Genomic DNA, 18,015 nt, shown 5'->3' on the forward strand with positions numbered 1-18,015 from the left:
AAAGATGACGAATGCGTGTTTATTTCTTTTTTTCCCCAGGGGTGATCGTATTGACCCAGTGGTCCTAGAATATCGTAGAAGGGCTCATTAGAACGGAAATTATAAGTTCTAGTGCCATTTTTAAGTGACCAAAAAAATGGAGGGCAACCAGGCCCCCTCCCATGCTCATTTTTTCCCAAAGTCACCCGATCAAAATTTTGAGATAGCCATTTTGTTCACTATGTCTTTTAGGATAACTTAATCCCCCAAAGTTCCCGGGGGGAGGGCTGAGAGTTATGAACTTTACCCAATGTTAACATACAGTATTGGCTATTGGTAAGTATACAGACGTTTTCAGGGGGATTTTTTCTAGTAGTTGGGGGAAGATTGGTCGGAGTTTATGTGGGAGGATCTTTATATGGAGGAATTTTTCATGTGGGAAGGGAAATTGCTATGAAGGGAGTGCCAGATTTCCCAGAATTATTTAAAAAAAAGAGATCAGAAATTAAACAAAAAAAAAACAAGTTTTTCAACTGAAAGTAAGGAGCGACGTTAATACCTAAAACGAACAGAAATTATCCCGTATTTGAAAGGGGCTGTCCCCTCCTCAACGCCTCGCTCTTTACTCTGAAGTTTGATTTTTTCACTGTTCTAAACAATAAATCTTTTTATTTATTGTCAATCTTTTTAAACAATAAAAAACTTTAGCGTAAAGAGCGAGGCGTTGAGGAGGGAACAACTCCTTTCATATATGGAATAATTTCTGTTCGTTTTAAGTTTTAATGCCGCTCCTTACTTTCAGTTTTTAAAAAAACTTGTTTTTTTTATTTCATTTCTGAACGTTTTTCGACTAATGCAGGTTCGTAATTGACTGACCGTACATGAAAATTTTAAAAAAATCTGAATATTAATTTTGGTGGGTTTATTCCGTATATGAAGAGTTGCCACTTCCTCAATGCCTTGCTCTTTACGCTAAAGCTGTTAGCACTTTTAAAAAAGCTCGCTATTCTACTTAAACGGCCCCCGTGTTTCAGTTTGAGTAAACAGACAAACTTTAGAGTAAAGAGTAAGGTATTGAGGAAGGGAGAACCCATCATATATGGAATAATTTCTGTTCATTTTTCAAATTATGCCGGTAAATCTGACCCACCCTCTCTGAAATATGTCCCTTCCCCTCATGAAAAAATCCTTCGTCGAAATTCCATCCACCATAAAGAACACCTCCCCCCCCGTCAAGTTTCCTCCCGTCAGTTCCATCCTCACTGAGAATCCCCCCCCTCCCTGTAAAATTGCTTGCGGACGATTCAGCCTGAAAAATTTTCCTTAGTATTTTTTCATTTGAATAAGACTTTAACCTCTAATCGGTTCTAGATCACTCAAGAAATGCCCCCTTCTGGGGAAATTATTTCCCAGAAAACGAAACAATCGGAAAAAAGCCTCTGGATAATTCCACTGGAACATATCCACATGAAAAAACTGGGAAAGAGAATGTAAAACAAGTAAAAACAAATTTCGTATAGTAAGTCTGCCAAATCCCCCAATGTAAAATATCCCCTGGAATATTCACCCCTCCAGAAATTTCCCTCCCCAAGGAAAATTATCCCCATAGAAATCCATCCCGAGTATACCCCCCCCCCCCCGAAAAAAATGTCTGTATACTTCCCAATAACAAATACTATGCGTAAGCAATGGGCAAATTTCATAACTTACAGCCCTCTCCCCATGGACTATAGGGGAGGGGGGTTATTTTACGCCTAAGACGTAATTATTTGATCTTTTGACTATACTAAACAAAATGACTATCTCATAATTTTGATTAGATAATTTTGGGAAAAAATGGACGTGGTAGTCCTCCAATATTTTTGGTTGCCTAAAAAGCAAACTAGAACTTTTAATTTTTGTCCGAATGAGCCCTCTCCCGATATTCTATGATCACTCGGTCAATACAATGAATTTGATCGTGTGATTCTGGTTAAGATTCTGTGACTTTTAAGGGGTGTTTCCCCCTTTTTTCGGAAATAAGGCAAATTCTCACAGGCTCGTATCCATTGATGGATAAGATTAAACTTAATGAAACTTATAATTGAAATCAGCATAAAAATCCGATTCTCCTGATATATCTATTAGAATGAAAATTAATTTTTTTAGAGTTTTGGTCACTATTGAGCCGGGTCGCTCCTTACTTACAGTTCGTTACCACGAACTGTTTAATAATATATATACTTATTTTCCGTCTCCGTCCTTATTAAAGACTTTATCTAAATTATTCCGTGCTTAATAACAGTAATTATTGTAATCATAACAATTATAATATTAATTATTTAAACAACACAGTAATAATAATAACTTATTATTATAGCTGACATTTCCAAGTCTATTCTGCCGTCCTAAAATGGATTTCAAATTCAATAAGTTGTATTTTTTGTAGAGACATGTCTAAGTTTAGTTGGGTGACGAGAGGAATGGAATAGATACGAGGGAGTCACCTCTAAGAAAACCCTGAAAATTTATGACTAAATTCGGCCTTTTACTAAACGAATCATTTTGCCAATGAGAAGTTCTCTTTACGTATTCCAGAGTTTTTTTTTATAGTACCTACCACGTGGCCCATTAAACTATTCATAAAGGACGTGTTAATGTTTCAACAGGTCCGAAAAAAAGTTTGGCTCGTATTTCCGGGAACAATTTATAGAAAAGTTTCTGTTTTCTAAATGCCAAACAGTGTTCATTCAAAATGACTGTCGTGCACGCAGAAGGATTCTTCGCTCTCATAAAAAAGAATTTGGGCAGCATACATTAATTCCTTGATGTGTCCTATTTTTTCCTTTCTTCCCTCTTTTTTTCCAGTTTCTCTTTTGAGATTAGCAAACATTAATTCTCATATACTTTTCTTTTTTCAACCTTTTTTATGAGTGCCTCAGGCAGGAGCTCCAAAACTAATGAGCCAACACTTTGCTGCAGACAAAATTTTTTTTTTACCAACCTTTATCATCAAGAAAAGAGGAAGGGAATAAGAGAGGAGATAGAACAGGAGAGAAAGTGAAAAATAATATACTATTGTTGAAAAATAATTTTGGATTATCCCAGTAAACATTTTCAATTAAAAAAGTACTACCATGGTCGAACGGTTCATTTCAACAGCTATTGCCTGATAATTTAGACCCCGTTATCTCTAGTGTTCAAGAAAAAGAGTATATTAGCAAAAAATAAACAGTCTTGTAGCACCCGTGATTAGTCAGTGTATTGATCTCTGCTTGGGATATGCGAGGCCTAAGGTCAAATCTATTCTGTCACAGGGACAAAGGAAGGACTTTTTTGGTCAAAAAGTGTCATTAATCCATAAACTAAACCAATAAACTTACGTTTCAAAGGAAGCAAATGTACGTGCAGCAGCAAAGGATATGCTAAAAAAAGAATAGTTTTGGCCCCATTCGGTCTAAAATTGTTGAAAAAAAAAGAATAGAAAAAAAGAAAACGAAAAAAAGCTAGTTCAGTTTTTTTTTCTCTTTCTTTTACTCTGAAGACTGCTTAGTAGAAATCTTTGCAAAAAATATCTGTTTTGTTTTTTCGTTTTATTTGCTGGCTCAGAATTACCCTTGTTTGGTTTTGTCCTTTTTTCTCGCTCTTCGCTTTTTTCGTACGTCAAATAAAGTTCAATTTGGGATTTCAGATGGTTTATCTGTGGGATCTTTGGCCCTTTTCTTATATAAAAATGGGCTATAGTATACTCGTTAGTTATGATCGACAGAAAAAATGTTTATAACACCCCTTCGTAAACTTCAAAACTTAGGTTAATGTTAGGGTGAATTAAAAGACTAATCACCACCAGCCGGTATTAAATTTATGATCAAAGGAATGAAGAATTCAGTTATCGAATGAACCTTGCGAACAGGGTCGTAATCCAGGATTTTTTTAAGGGGGGGGGGGTTACACAATAATTTTTTTCGGCGGGGGGGGGGGTTACAAAACTTTAGAAAACGTATCAAAAATTGGTTTATATTCATTTTTGTTACATTTTTTACGAGTCGGACAAACATTTCGGGGGGTTCAAACCCCCTAACCCGCCCTGGATATGACCGTGCCTGAGAAAGTCCGTAACTTCACCCATAGAGCCCTAAAAAAATGCGAGTCAAACTATAATATTGTTTCAGAGCAGATTTCTTTCTTGAACTGAGACGTGCATTGTTACCGTAAACTCTGTGATGACACAGTGGATTGATGTCTGCTTGGCAATGCTGGGCACTTGGTTCGATTCTAGCTGCATCTTGGCCTAGAACTGCATGGATATTATGCAGTGGCATTTCCAAACAGCCAGACGATAAGATAAAGAAATGCTTTACGTAGTTGCTTTGCCGTGACTTTGAATGGACACTATACTAACTTTAATGTTATCATTTCAGGAAATGGTGGGAAAAATAAAACAAATCTCCCAAGTTGGATATGGAGTATCTCTTGTAACTCTTTTGATTGCAGTAAGCATCTTAGCGACATTTAGGTAAGTTATCTGTTCTTCACTTAGTAGTTGTTTATCTACTACCGATGGAGGGGATTACTAGATGAGTGTATTAAAGCCAAAAATACGGCCGTGAACAAAAGAGCACAAATATAATTAACTTACATCGGCGATCATCATAAGAAGCACAAATATAATGAACTTGCACCACAGTTTATATAATTAGCAGTATGATCTTTCCCTATCTCACCCATTATAAAAACCCGGACCGAGGTGCGAGTGCTCCAGAGAACCTATAAACACAAGCGGCAGTAGATCTTTTCACGAGTAGACAAAGAATAATCACCTACGGAACAAGTACTGACAAAACCACTTGGCTGGCTCAACCAATAAGTGGATAATAAGTGCACAAATAAGTGGGAGGAGCTGTCTGTTCGCACCAAGAATGAAGAGCCAGAAATTATGTGCGGTAAACTTACTGGATAATTATATAAAGTGTGACTTGCACCAACCATCATCAACAACACTTAATTGAAAAGTACACTTAAAAACAAGCTTTTTTAACGTCTGAAATGAAGAAACAGCAATAAAACTTAAAACTAACAGACATTAATCCATATTTTATTTTGTATCCAAAAGACTCACAAAGTACTTGGAGAACGGCCCATTTTTCTTGACTGGGATGTTGGCAAAAATTAAAGTTTTTTTTCCTACAAATGTTCAGAGCCAGGCACCAATCCAGGAATAGTCCTTTTGTCCCTCCCCAGATGTGCGAATCTCTAAACATATTAAAATTAATCAATCCTTTCATAGATTTAGAAGAGCTTACCCCTCCCCCACAAAGAAAAAAATACCTCAGATGTAAATTCCAGCACCAGTTGAACAAAGAATTATAGAAAATGAGTTTTTCTTATGCATTGTTATTGCTTGAATTTATTAAAGCAAGTCCGTTTATTAACAATTTGCGTATAACGACAACAGAAATTACGGAAATAGACACACACCCCCTCCAGTGGGCTAAATGACCTTTGTATGTATTTTTAGAAACTTGGAAAAAACAATCGATATTTGGGTGTCACGGAATTGTACGTAATTTGGAATTGTACGGAATAGTACGTAATTTGGAATTGTACGTAATTTGAAAGTGTTTAAGTTTATTAGTTTAAATAATTTTTTATGTAAATTGGACGTTCTTTCTACAATGGCTATCGGGCGAAATAAAAAAAAAACAGTATATATATGGGGATTTGAATATTGATATAAGTAATGTAGGGCATAGTAATAAACAATAATGTTAATATGTCGCCCACACATTCTATATCTTCAGGTGTTGATTTTTTATACTTTACTTTTGCTGGGTTTTCTTCTTGCTTGTCGGATTCCGGATCGAGTTGTAATTTCAGCGGCATCGCTGATCGACAGTGTATTTCTTAAAATTGGAATTTTTGAATTCAAACTGATCGACGAGAAGGAACCCCCTTTAAGAAAACTTAGACAAGATTACTTAGAACCCCCTTGCACATCATTTGTGTTCAGAAACTGAATAAGATACTGGCCAACATTGACTTTCTTTCCTACCTTGATTGTGAGGATCCAGAACAGGCTTCGAAATATTTTGACAGAAAATTCATCTAAGCGCTTTATCTGGCTTGCCCCAATTCTTCAACCCATTTAGGAGGACATAATAAACACAAAAGCACTTGATATGTCTATTAATTCAACTCAAACCAAGAACACATTTAAAACCTGTTTAAGGAACAGCGTTTAAAAACTGCTAAAACGCTTATGTCAACTGAGCAACAGAATTTTTTGAAAGCGTTTAACAATATGAATGTCTTCGAAGAAGGAATAGTCGCATAAACGATTGTATTTGCGTAAAAAATGAACACTTTTCCCGATGAGATGATGCCCTCGGATGAAGATGCGGCTGTAAAAGGAAGGGTTAATTTTGCTAAGATGCTCAACAGACATTTCGCTAACATTGGCAAAATGATATCAGAGGAAGCATCGAGAAATACGCCAGCGAGTTCTGCTAATTTCAAAGGTTTCAGACCTCACTCTATTAATCAATCCACATTTTTCTCACACCTGTCTCGTCTCCTCAATTAATACCCATACTAGGAAGTCTTAAAAACGGACACTCCGCAGGAACTGATAGATGTTCAACAATTTTACTCAAGTCAATTATGCCTAATATAGAGTCAGATTTTCCTGTACATATAATTAAGTTCTGTTCTAAGAATGGAGTTTTCACGTTTGAGTTTGCTCGTGTCATTTCTCTCCACAAACATAGGGATGTAAATCACCCAGGAATTTGCTGCCGAATTCTGCTAATCTCAAAGGTTTCCAACCTCCCTAATTAATCAGTCCGATTTTCATAACAACTGTCTCGGCATTTAAACGTCGACAAAAGAAAGTTCCTGGTAATACATTCCTCCCCCCTCCGGGGGAACTCCTTGACAACGTTTAAAATTTCCCTCCATCTCTCCATCTTTTTTACCGATAAGTATATGAATGCGTTGTCTAATGTAAAAAAAAAAAAAAAAAAAAAAAAAAAAACAATAACAATGAAATATGCAATACGAAGATGCATCCTGCAGCACCTTATGACCCTGCAGCACCTATATTCAGGCTTAATAAAAAAAATGAGGAGTTTAAAAATTAATTTATACTTCTACCCCTAAGACCCTCTAATATATTTACCTGCATCTTCACAGGAATTTAGAAAATGTACTTTTTGAGGCGCCATGTACCACCCTCCCTTCAACTGCGCAATGACTCACAAGCCCTAATTCATAATAGCTGATACTCCTTAAAAAGGATCTTTCATCCTACAGCATCTACATTGAGGCTTAATTGAAATTAAGAAAGATTCGATACTCATTTTAACCTCCTCCCCCCCCCCCCAGACTCCCTTCTAAATTTACCCGAATGCTCACGAAAAGTTAAAAAATTCGGCTGCGGAATGTACTTTTGAGGAATCAGGCAATTCACTCACCCCGCCCCCTCCCCCTCCCAAAAAAAACACGCAAAGATACTCTGGCCTTCCGCTGTAATAGAGGATGCGAAATTATCCATCACTATACATTATATCAAAATCAAGTAATTCAACTTGGTTAAATGAAGCTTTAAAATAAGGGTTAATATTAACTGTTTGATTAATAAGAACTCGATTCCTTAGGAACGTAGGCCCCAACCAGAGGCTTCACTGCCTCTGAACTCATTATATAGTTTTTCAATAGTTTCAAATCGACTGGTTATCACAGAGTTTTCAATTGATAGCAACTTTGCCCTCGTTGCGTCAAAATTTCAGTTGGGTACCGTAAAATGGCAGAAATGCCGTGGCCATACTTTTTGGCTGCTCAAAAAGAGCACTAGAACTTTTAATTTCTGTTAGAGCGAGGTATAGCCCGACTTTCTAGGATAATTGATTTGAAATGATAACCCATGGAAAAAAAATTAATGAACTCGCATCCGTGATCTTCTTCGTCGAAAGAAGAGAGCTAGAAGAGAAAGAAGAGAAAAGAAGAGAGCGTGATCTTCTTCTCGTAGAAGAGAGCTAGAACACTCAACAAAATGGTTCTGTGATATGCTGAGTTTGATGGTGCAATTTTCATTAAGCACACTTTCATCCTTGGGGGTATTTCTACCTTGTTTCGAAAATCAACTATGGCTTCTCATGCTCACAGCTTTTGATGCGTAGCTTTAAACTTGATGCATTTTATATATTTGGACTCATCGTAAAAACAAAATTCTTTTGTTGTATTTGTTGTGATAAATTTTTTTTTTAGATTTTCAGATACTATTAGCCCTGGTTGCTCCGTACTCACAGTTCGTTACCACGAACTGTTCAATAGAAATCTGAGGTAGGACATCTCGATTTGGCAGGAAGACTTTAGATCAATAGGAGATATAGCTTAGTATATTATTAGTAAAATGAACAAGCCGACCCATTTTCGCCAGTTATTGTCGTTGGTATATAAAGAACGGCATAGTGTCTAACTAAGAGTTGGAAAGTAAACATAATGTGAAATTGGACAAGAAACGTAGATTTTTCTGAAAGTGGCCCGGAATGAACTTGAGCAGTTTAATTTTAATTAAGCACTCTATGAACACAAGCTTAAACTTAACTATTTAATTCTTGAAACAGGAGATTTCTCACTATTTTCTCTGCAAATTAATTAATTCGCAGAAAAAAAGAACTTCTAATGAACTTGCCTAATTCCTTGAGGACGAATTCCAAAACGCAAGGCCCGTTGAATTCGTACTAGAAATATTTTTAAAGCGCTATAAACCTTTAGCCTAAAGAGGAGGAGCAGCCCCATTAAAAGGATCATTTTGGGAATATTTTTGGATCGCGCCTCCTAATTTGATTCTTTCCGGGGGAAATCCATCATATGCAAAAGAAGTGGAAAAACAAAGCGTGATTTCCTCAAAATCCTCTGTAATTAAATTGAGAGCCATTGGGGAACAAATGAGAAAAGGATAGAGTACATAAATAACTAACATCCTACCATTATACGCTAAATGCTTACTTTATTAGACACTTCAGGGGAGTTGCAGGGGAAAATGTAGTCCCTTAGGCATTCATTATTTAACTTGAGAATCCAGAAACATCCTAGCTAAGCAGGAAACATCCTGTATAAGATTTTTAGAAGGTATTTTTTTCAGTAATCCGCATCAATAAAATGTAATCAGAGGCAAAGCTATAGAAGTTGCTTTTATTAAAGACAATAAGCCTTCAAAATTTTATAATTGCTATTTTTCCCCAAAGGTACTTCATATAGAAGAGGTGGTTCTATAAACTTCGGAGGGGGCTCATTTGTTTAGAAATCGGAAGTTGTAGTATCATTTTTAAGATTTAAAAGTGATCGGAGGGCAACTAGGTCCCTTCCGAGGCTCTTTTCCCCAAAAGGATCCGACCAATATTTGGTCAAAATAGTTCAAAGATCAGATAACAAACTCTCCGGGGTGAGCGCAACCCCCCAGAGCCCGTGGGCAAGTATTGTAAGGTATGCCCTGAGGAATGAAAGGCTTTTATGTATTTATGGAAGGGGTGGTGGTCAAATTTATCTATTCCTTTATATTAGCATCTGTTTTATGTCTTGCTATGATTGTTTATTTAATTTCTGTTCGTTTTCGGCTCCATTTATACTCCAATAGGAAAATATTTTTGTTCGTTCTAAGCTTGATTTGTATATTCAGTTAAAGTTTTACTCGTTCTAAGATTTATTTATTTATTTAATATTAGTACCTGTTGTATGTTTATTTGTTTTTTTTCGAGAGAGAAAAAGATTTTATTAAAAAAAATACAACACATTAACAACAAAACCCGAAGTTTATTAAACTTGTATGGGTACACATCACCTTTTACAAAACCCTACATACACAATTACTACCAGCCAGCCTTAGAACCCCCCCCCAAAAAAAAGGACAAAAAATAATAAGAAGAAACTAAATAAATAAAAATAAACGAAATAAATTAATTTCTAATAATTTCACGACCTAATTGGATACCGAAGACACAAAACTAAAAATCATTCATTCTATTCTACCTCCTCGTCGCCCTCCCAAAAAAAAGTGTCACAATCACTTGAGAGAAAATTCGCCCAGCAAGGATTAAAACTCATATGTTATGGCTGCTTATTTAACTTCTTTAATAGCATTAATAGCTATTAAAGCTATTATTACATTTATAGCATTTATAGCTATTATTCTTTAATAGCATTTAATCTGCAATTTCTGTTCTTTTTGAGTTTGAATTGTTATAGGAATTTATTTCTTCCGGTCTTAAGTTTAATATAATCTTTACTTTTCTTTGAAAAACTTCTTTTTCGGGGAGTTTTTTTTTAATCCATTAGATAACAAAGAGACTAAGGTTTGGAATAAATCGAACAGCTTTTAGAAATAACTTTGGTTTACTTTAAGATTTCTAATATTTTTAATATTAATACATAAAATTTTCCGAATATTTTGAATTTATTTGGAATATGGATTTAAAATATATTTACGAAGTTGTTTGGTGCAATATCCTAGTTTCGGGAAAGTTTCAGTGGCAGGAGATCTTGTTTCTGTGTATATTATAATGCGTTAAAGATATTTATTCTGTAATTATTCGGTAAAGGTTAGAGGTAAATAAAAAAAAAACTGTTTTTCCCCTTTTCACGCTATTTTACTTTTTATTAAGCTAGCTACTGATCGTATTTTTTTAGATTTCTATGCGCTACCCATTTCATGCGAACAAATTGTAATTAAAATATTCAAAGAAAATTAAAAAGGCAAATTGGAAAGGGTGAAAGGGCAACCTTGAGTTGCTTTCTCACTGTTGCTTGGACACTGTTGACTGTTGCTTGACACTGCTACTGTGCACTGTTGCTTCACTGTTGCTTGGATTGTTTGATCCGTAATCCTTGTTTTTTAGTTTTGCTTTTTATATTGTCTTGTGGAATTTTATCTGTATTCTTCATTTTTATTCCTAATTCTGCACTAAGGACGGATGAACAAAGGTCTCAAACAAAATATTTGCTAAGTGTTTTTTTTTTCACTGGTAGGGATTATCCCCGTTTTCTTCTTAAAAATTTTTTTCGTTTTCAATTACCCAGGGGAGGAGGTAGCTGGCAAACCCCTTAAATTATATTTCGTACAGTTTATGGGCTCATGCTATTCAAACTATTAAACAAAAATTATTTTATTATCCCCCCCCCTGAAAAGTTCCTGTGTATTTGCCTGGTATGCTTACATATTACCTGAATGGTAGCCAATATTTTTTTTAAATGGCTGGTGGCTGTCTACCTGCTCGAACATCAAAATACTTTATTCTATATTTCCTTATATCTGTCATGGTTGCAGCAATAGCTGATACCTAGTAAAGAGCAAATAATGGCAAAAGTTTGAAAAGCATTTTGAAATAAAATTGCCCACGGAAAAAAAGCGTCATTTGAAGCTTTTGCAAATGGAAGGACGTAGCAACATTAAAACTTAAAACGAACAGAAATCATTGTGTATATTTGGGGGTTGCCCCCTCTTGTCCCCTTTTTTTAGATCGTTTAGAAAAGCTTATTTTTCTCATTTAACTTTTTTTAAAGTTCAACAAAAAACTTGACCGTAAAGAGTGGGGTATTAAAGAGGGGGCGACCCCCTCATATACTTAATCTGTTCGTTTGAAGCTTTAATGTTGCTCCGTACTTTCAGTTGCAAAACTGTTTTATTTAATTTCTGACCGTTCTTATATTTATGATTCAGGAATGGTAACTAATATTTTAGTTAATGTTAATAGTAAAAGATTATTACAAAAATTGTTTATGGCGATTGCAAAAAAGACCCCAAAATCCTTCGAAAACGCAGTTTGGTCGAAATGAAAACTGGAATCGTTATGGTCAGAAACCCTATACGAGGGTGGTCTGAAAAGTTTTCGACCTCAACGTGAATCCTTATTAGCTACCGAAGATCAACGACTCCCATCTTTTTCGCAAAACTAATGCAATTGTCGAAGTGAAAATGACTCTCGATGATTCTTTCTTTACTTTTCGACTAAGATAGGTAGCGGTATCGTTTAAAATTTTGTTCTGTTGAAATTCTCGATGACAATATCTTTCTCCCATCTATTGAAACTTAACAAGCACTACATATATATATATATATATATATATATATATATATATATATATATATATATATATATATATATATATATATATATATATATATATATATATATATATATATATATATATATATATATATATATATATATATATATATATATATAGCTGATATCAGGAAACATAACAATGAGACTAATACAAATAAATAAAAACTTTTTAAAATTAAAATTGCCTGTTGTCACTATGTATCTAGGAGAGGTTGATTTAAGGAACCCCTGTTGCTGTTCTTCATTTCCACTAATAAAAAAATATCTGCCAATTCATTGCTCCTAAAAAGAAAACGTTCCAATTCCTCCCCCAAAATACCGCATAGTTGGCAAGCTCACAGTTTTATCAATTGCACCCTTCCCCTTCCGAAACAATATTTAGGCGTCCCAACGAAAAACATTTCCACTTGTGCTTATGATCAATTTTTTACTCGTCTAGACGCTCAGCTTAAATTCATTCGGTTTCACAAAAGATGTTTGAAATTGCTGTCATTCCCATATTAAGCCTCACAAAAGATCGGCTCTTCCATCTTAGAAAAGAAAAATCCAATCAAACACTTGTCACTTGCATATTCTGTATTTTAAATTCTAATAAACAGATTAGTTTTAAACCATTGTTAAATCTTTTTTTTCGCTAATTATTACAGCCAAACCATCGGAATTATAAAATTAAAGTCAAAAGTGGCTTTGATGTGGCAACTACTATTATGTTCTGTGGAGGGTTAAGCAGAAAGGATATACGAAAGCACAGGAGAGCTGGCCACCATCCTCTTTTGCACTTCTTGGCTGAAAGGCTATCAGCAACGTTGGTTCAAACTGTTAAGTGTGGGCCACATCTTACTTTTTTTTATCTTATATAATACTTGAATTAATTCGAAGGGTAAAATTAAACTATGAATTTTATGTCTCTGTAATCAGCGAAAAAATCAAATTCTATTGATGCACGAATTATTATCGAAATTCAGTTTTTAGATTTTCGGTTACATTTGGGTCGGGTTGCTCCTTACTTACAGTTCGTTAACCTGAATTGTTTGATTCGAGATTTGTCGAGACTTCTAGGCGTGAAAATAAAATCAAGGTGTTTGATTTGAATGACAATTCATCCGATCTGTGTTAAAGAAGTCTTCCTTGCTAAGGGAGGACATACTTCACGGTAATATTGAGATTCACCGTCTTCTTGAAAGATTTAGTGATTAATAGCTAAGGTTCTGGAACTTTTTTCCATTTGTACCAATTAATTTGAGTACCACAGTATGTCAGTATTCTATACAGGTTTTTTCTCAGGTTTTGTTCCTTGGGTTTACTTTTTGCGAAAGGAAAATAAAAGAAGAAAAACATAGCTAGCACTTAAAACTAGATTACGTATAGTCACATCACAGAACCAGTTGAGTCAGCTGTGAACCGTATAGTTTGCTGAGAGATCGTATTGGAACTCTCCATTCTAGGTTGATCGCTTTTGTTGATGGATTGAAGATTCTGTATATGGAGGATATATTTGTGCTAGAGAGCCTGTGTGGAAATCCCAGCATAAATTTTGCATATCAGCAATAAGTACTTCGTATTTTTGACGTTTGGCGAGGGAGAACTTTTCTCACAAGGGCGATATGTATCAGATAATGAGATAGATGACGGCAATGAATGGCCTCTTGTGTTTGACAGGTTTCTCGTAGACCGAACGGATAGATCTACAGACGGATTCAGTCAACAAGTCTCTATTTGACCTAAGCGTCTGACCATAAGGGATACCAAGGTGTTTCAGAGGCTGGGACTGCCGGATTCTGATACTATCAAGGACGATATTAGAGTTTGCCGGATTAGCACTGCCAAAACAATATATTCCGTATTTTCTATCAAACAGTTCGTGGTAACGAACTGCAAGTAAGGAGCGACCCTGCTCAATAGTAACCGAAACCCAAAAATACGGAAATTTGATATAGATACATCAGAAGAATCAGATTTTTATGCTGATTTCAAATATATAAGTTTCATCAAGTTTAGTCTTAACCATTAAATCTACACGCCTGAGAAAATTTGCCTCATATTCGAAAAAGGGGGAAACATCCCTTAAAAGTCATAGAACTCTAATGAAACTCATACCAACAGATTCAGCATATCAAAGAAACCTACTGTAGAAGTTTCAAGCTCCTATCTGCAAAAAATGTGGAATTTTGTATTTTTTGCCAGAAGAAAGATCACGAATGCGTGTATATTTGTTTGTTTGTTTTTTGTTTTTATTTTCCCAGGGATGATCGTATCGATTCAGTAGTCCTAGAACATCGTGACAGGGCTCACTCGAACGCAAATTAAAAGTTCTAGTACCCTTTTTAAGTGACCAAAAAATTGGACGGCAACTTGGCCCCCTCCCACGCTCATTTTTTCCCGAAGTCACCAAATCAGAATTTTGAGACAGCCATTTTGTTCAGCATAGTATAAAATCTAATTAATATGTCTTTGAGGATGACTTAATCCCCCACATTTCCCGGCGGACGGGCTGCAAGTTATAAACTTTGCCCATTGTTTACATATAGTATTGGTTATTGGGAAGTATACAGGTGTTTTCTGGAGTAATTTTTTTATTGTGGGGGGTCGGGGTCGGAGTAGGGGTTACGGGGTAGGATCTTTCCATGGAGGATATTTCCTTGGGTGAAGGAACATTTCCATGAAGGGGGCGTCAGATTTCGCAACATTTTTAAAAAAACGATCAGAAATTAAATAAAAAGAAGTTTTTTTCAACTGAAAATAAGGAGTAACATTAAAACTTAAAACGAACCAAAATTATTACGTATATGAGAGGGTTCGCCCCTAATCAATACCTCGCTCTTTACGCTAAAGTTTTTTAGTACTTTCAAAAGAGCTATCTATTCTAATTATCCAGCCTTTGTGATTCAGGGGTTTTTGATAAGAACAAAATTCCAACTTTAGCGTAAAGACCGAGATATTGACTAGGGAACGAACTCCCTAATATAGCCTACGTAATAAAAACCTACGAATATAGAAATTCGTTACGTAAGTTAATTCGTAAGTTACGTCAGAACAGAATTTCGAGAAAGCCAATTATCCAAACAAAGGAAAATCAATATGCGAATTTCGTTTTAATTATTCATGTACGGTGAGCCAAATCAAAGCTGCATTAATTCAAAGACGTTCAGAAATTAACTAAAAAAATAATTTGTTTTTAACTGAAAGTAAGGAGCAACATTAAAACTTAAAACAAACAGAAATTATTCCGTATATGAAAGGGGCTGTCCACTCCTCAACGCCTCGCTCTTTACGCTAAAGTTTGACTCTGTCTCACAACTTTATTTTTTAAAACAATAAAAAACTTTAGCGTAAAGAGCGAGGCTTTGAGGAGGGGACATCCCCTTTCATATACGGAATAATTTCTGGTCCTTTTAAGTTTTAATGTCGCTCCTTACTTTCAGTTAAAAAAAAACTTGTTTTTTTTAGTTAATGTTGAGCAAGGATCTATAGTGGGATCTACTCATGAATTTAAGAAGCGTCACAGAGCTTGCGAGTGGATGATAGAGTCAAAGACAGCGGAAATATTGATGCTGCAGACAACCAGTGGCTTTTTGTTCAGATATGTAGTTGTTAATTGTCTCCTTAATAATCGACGGACATGTCCATAGCCCAACCCACTCCCGATTCCAAATTTTGTATCCTATCAAAGTATGTGACATAATATGGGGCAGTAGTACTTTCTCAAATACTTTGTTGACAACCGACGAAACTGTGATTGGCTTGTAGCTTTTACAGAGCAGTGGATCTCGATTATTTTTCAGAATACTGGATATACAGCACATTAGTTGGCAGGAAAGATGGCAGCACATTATTGATGCTAGTGATATTCCTCCTTTTGCATAACTGTTGACCTTTGAAAAAAAAAAAAAAAGATAGAAGAAAATTCCCTTTGAGTTTCATTATTAGACAAAGGTACACCTGAATGAGGAAGCGGGGAGGGGGTTAATTGTCCCTCTAGATTTCATTGCCCCCACGATATTGAAAAATAGGCTTTTGATATTTTCATCGAAAAAATTGAAAATGAATTCGATCGCCACCTAGATTTTAGAAAATACATTTTTATTGTATCTTCACTAAAAAAAAGGTGATTGACACCCCTCCTTGGACAGCTTGTAATCTCAAAATGACTACTTTCTTCTTCAGGGCAAGGTAGCAACTACTCCTTGGGGGAACGCAAGAATGGTAAAATAACGATCTATTTTCAGAAGTCGAGCTTCTTGGCATTGTCTTGATAGTCCAGAGTCAAAAAGCTTACTTTAAAAGTAGCATTATTTACTAGATTCTAGTGCTCAGAGCATCTTACAAAACTGTTATCAGATCTCAGTCAAATTGTGTGGGAAGTAAAAGTCACAACCTGGTATTTAGGGTCTTTGAGCATTTTGTGAGAAGTAAAAAGTCACTGCTTTGGTAAGTAAGGGTCTTTGGGCATTTTTTGGGAAGTAAAAGTCAGTAAATTTTGTGGGAAGTAAAAGTCACAACCTGGTATTTAGGGTCTTTGGGCATTTTGTGAGAAGTAAAAAGTCACTGCTTTGGTAAGTAAGGGTCTTTGGGCATTTTTTGGGATGTAAAAGTCAGTAAATTTTGTGGGAAGTAAAAGTCACAACCTAGTATTTAGGGTCTTTGGGCATGATCCGCTTTATATGGGGCAAGGGGGTCCCTGAATTCTTGCTACCATAATATCTAAAAAAAAATACGCTTGGATCTCAAACGAACTTCATGAAAATTGAAAGGCTGGGTCTTGTGCATTCCTTAATCCTCACCTGATATGATCCTTGTGGGAAAAGGATTCCTAAATCCTTTTAATCAGGACATACATTAGATATGTTGGTCAATTTTCAGTAAAATATGGCTGGAAGTAAGATTAGTTTTATTCCCCCTCCCATGTTATGATTTATAATTTAATAATGGTAGATAATGGTATAATTTAATAATTTAATAATGGTATACTTTTATAATTTAAATATGGTAGAACCCATGGCTGTGCTCTTTTGAACGAAAAATACGACACTGGAAGAGACGTTTTTTGATATCTTATTTGAAAAATTAAGGATAAAAATTAATCCCCACCTAGATTTTAGATAATATTTTTTTATTGCATCTTCATTTAAAAAAGCTCACAATCTCAAAATGACTACTCTCCTCTTCTTAAGGAGGCAGCAACTACTCCCAGGGGAAACACATTAATGGTAAAATCATGGTCAGTTTTCAGAAGTTGAGCTTCTTGGAATTGTCTTGAAAGTCAAGGGTCAAAAAGCTTACTTTAAAAGAAGCTTCATTTAATATATTCTAGTACTCTGAACATCTTACAAAATCTGTTATCAGATCAGAATCCTACTTTTTGGAAGTTGAAAGCTTAATACCCACCTGGTGCGACCTTTGTGGGGGAGGGATTACTATATCCCTTTCACCAGGACATACATTAGAAGCTTTGGTTAATTTTTGATAAATTATGGCTGGAAGTAAGATTTCGTTTTATCTTCCCCCCCCCACCCCCCATGTTTTCTTTATAGTGTAGCATGGTAGAACCCACAGATAGGCTTTTTAAACGCACTCCCAAGATTCACGGTGAGACAGGATAACAAAGCCAAAACGTTAGCCTTTTTGAAGGAAATTCTAATACCATTAGAAAAGGGTTTGTATTTTAATAATACCATTAGAATTAGGTTTAATAGCATTAGAAAAGGGTTTAAGTCCTTCATTTTTTCCTTTTGTCTCTTATAAAATTGTTCTGGTAATTTTAGAATATTAGAAAAAAGCTTTTTTTTAGTAAGGAACTCAGCAACTTTGAACCTTCCTGCAGCTAAGTTTTAAAAGCTTCATCCCTGCCCTGCCCTTTTGCAGTATTTTTTACCGTATAAAATTTGCTTTAAACCGAGATAGGTTGTGTTCTTATACCCAAGGAATTAATTAT

General features: G+C 35.3%; 1 protein-coding gene across 1 annotated transcript in view; it reads left to right on the forward strand.

The window, feature by feature from the left end:
• Nucleotides 1–18,015, forward strand: part of LOC148948142 (secretin receptor-like) — a 374,147-nt gene that overhangs the window by 234,268 nt on the left and 121,864 nt on the right. Inside the window, exon 6 of the mRNA XM_089096116.1 lies at nt 4,380–4,474. Within this exon, the coding sequence (XP_088952242.1) occupies nt 4,380–4,474 (95 nt within the window). The remainder of the gene's footprint in view (nt 1–4,379; nt 4,475–18,015) is intronic.

The sequence above is a fragment of the Artemia sp. Qi Xiang Cuo genome, chromosome 10 (genome assembly GCF_049724085.1).
Source record: "Artemia sp. Qi Xiang Cuo chromosome 10, ASM4972408v1, whole genome shotgun sequence".
Taxonomy (NCBI): domain Eukaryota; kingdom Metazoa; phylum Arthropoda; class Branchiopoda; order Anostraca; family Artemiidae; genus Artemia; species Artemia sp. Qi Xiang Cuo.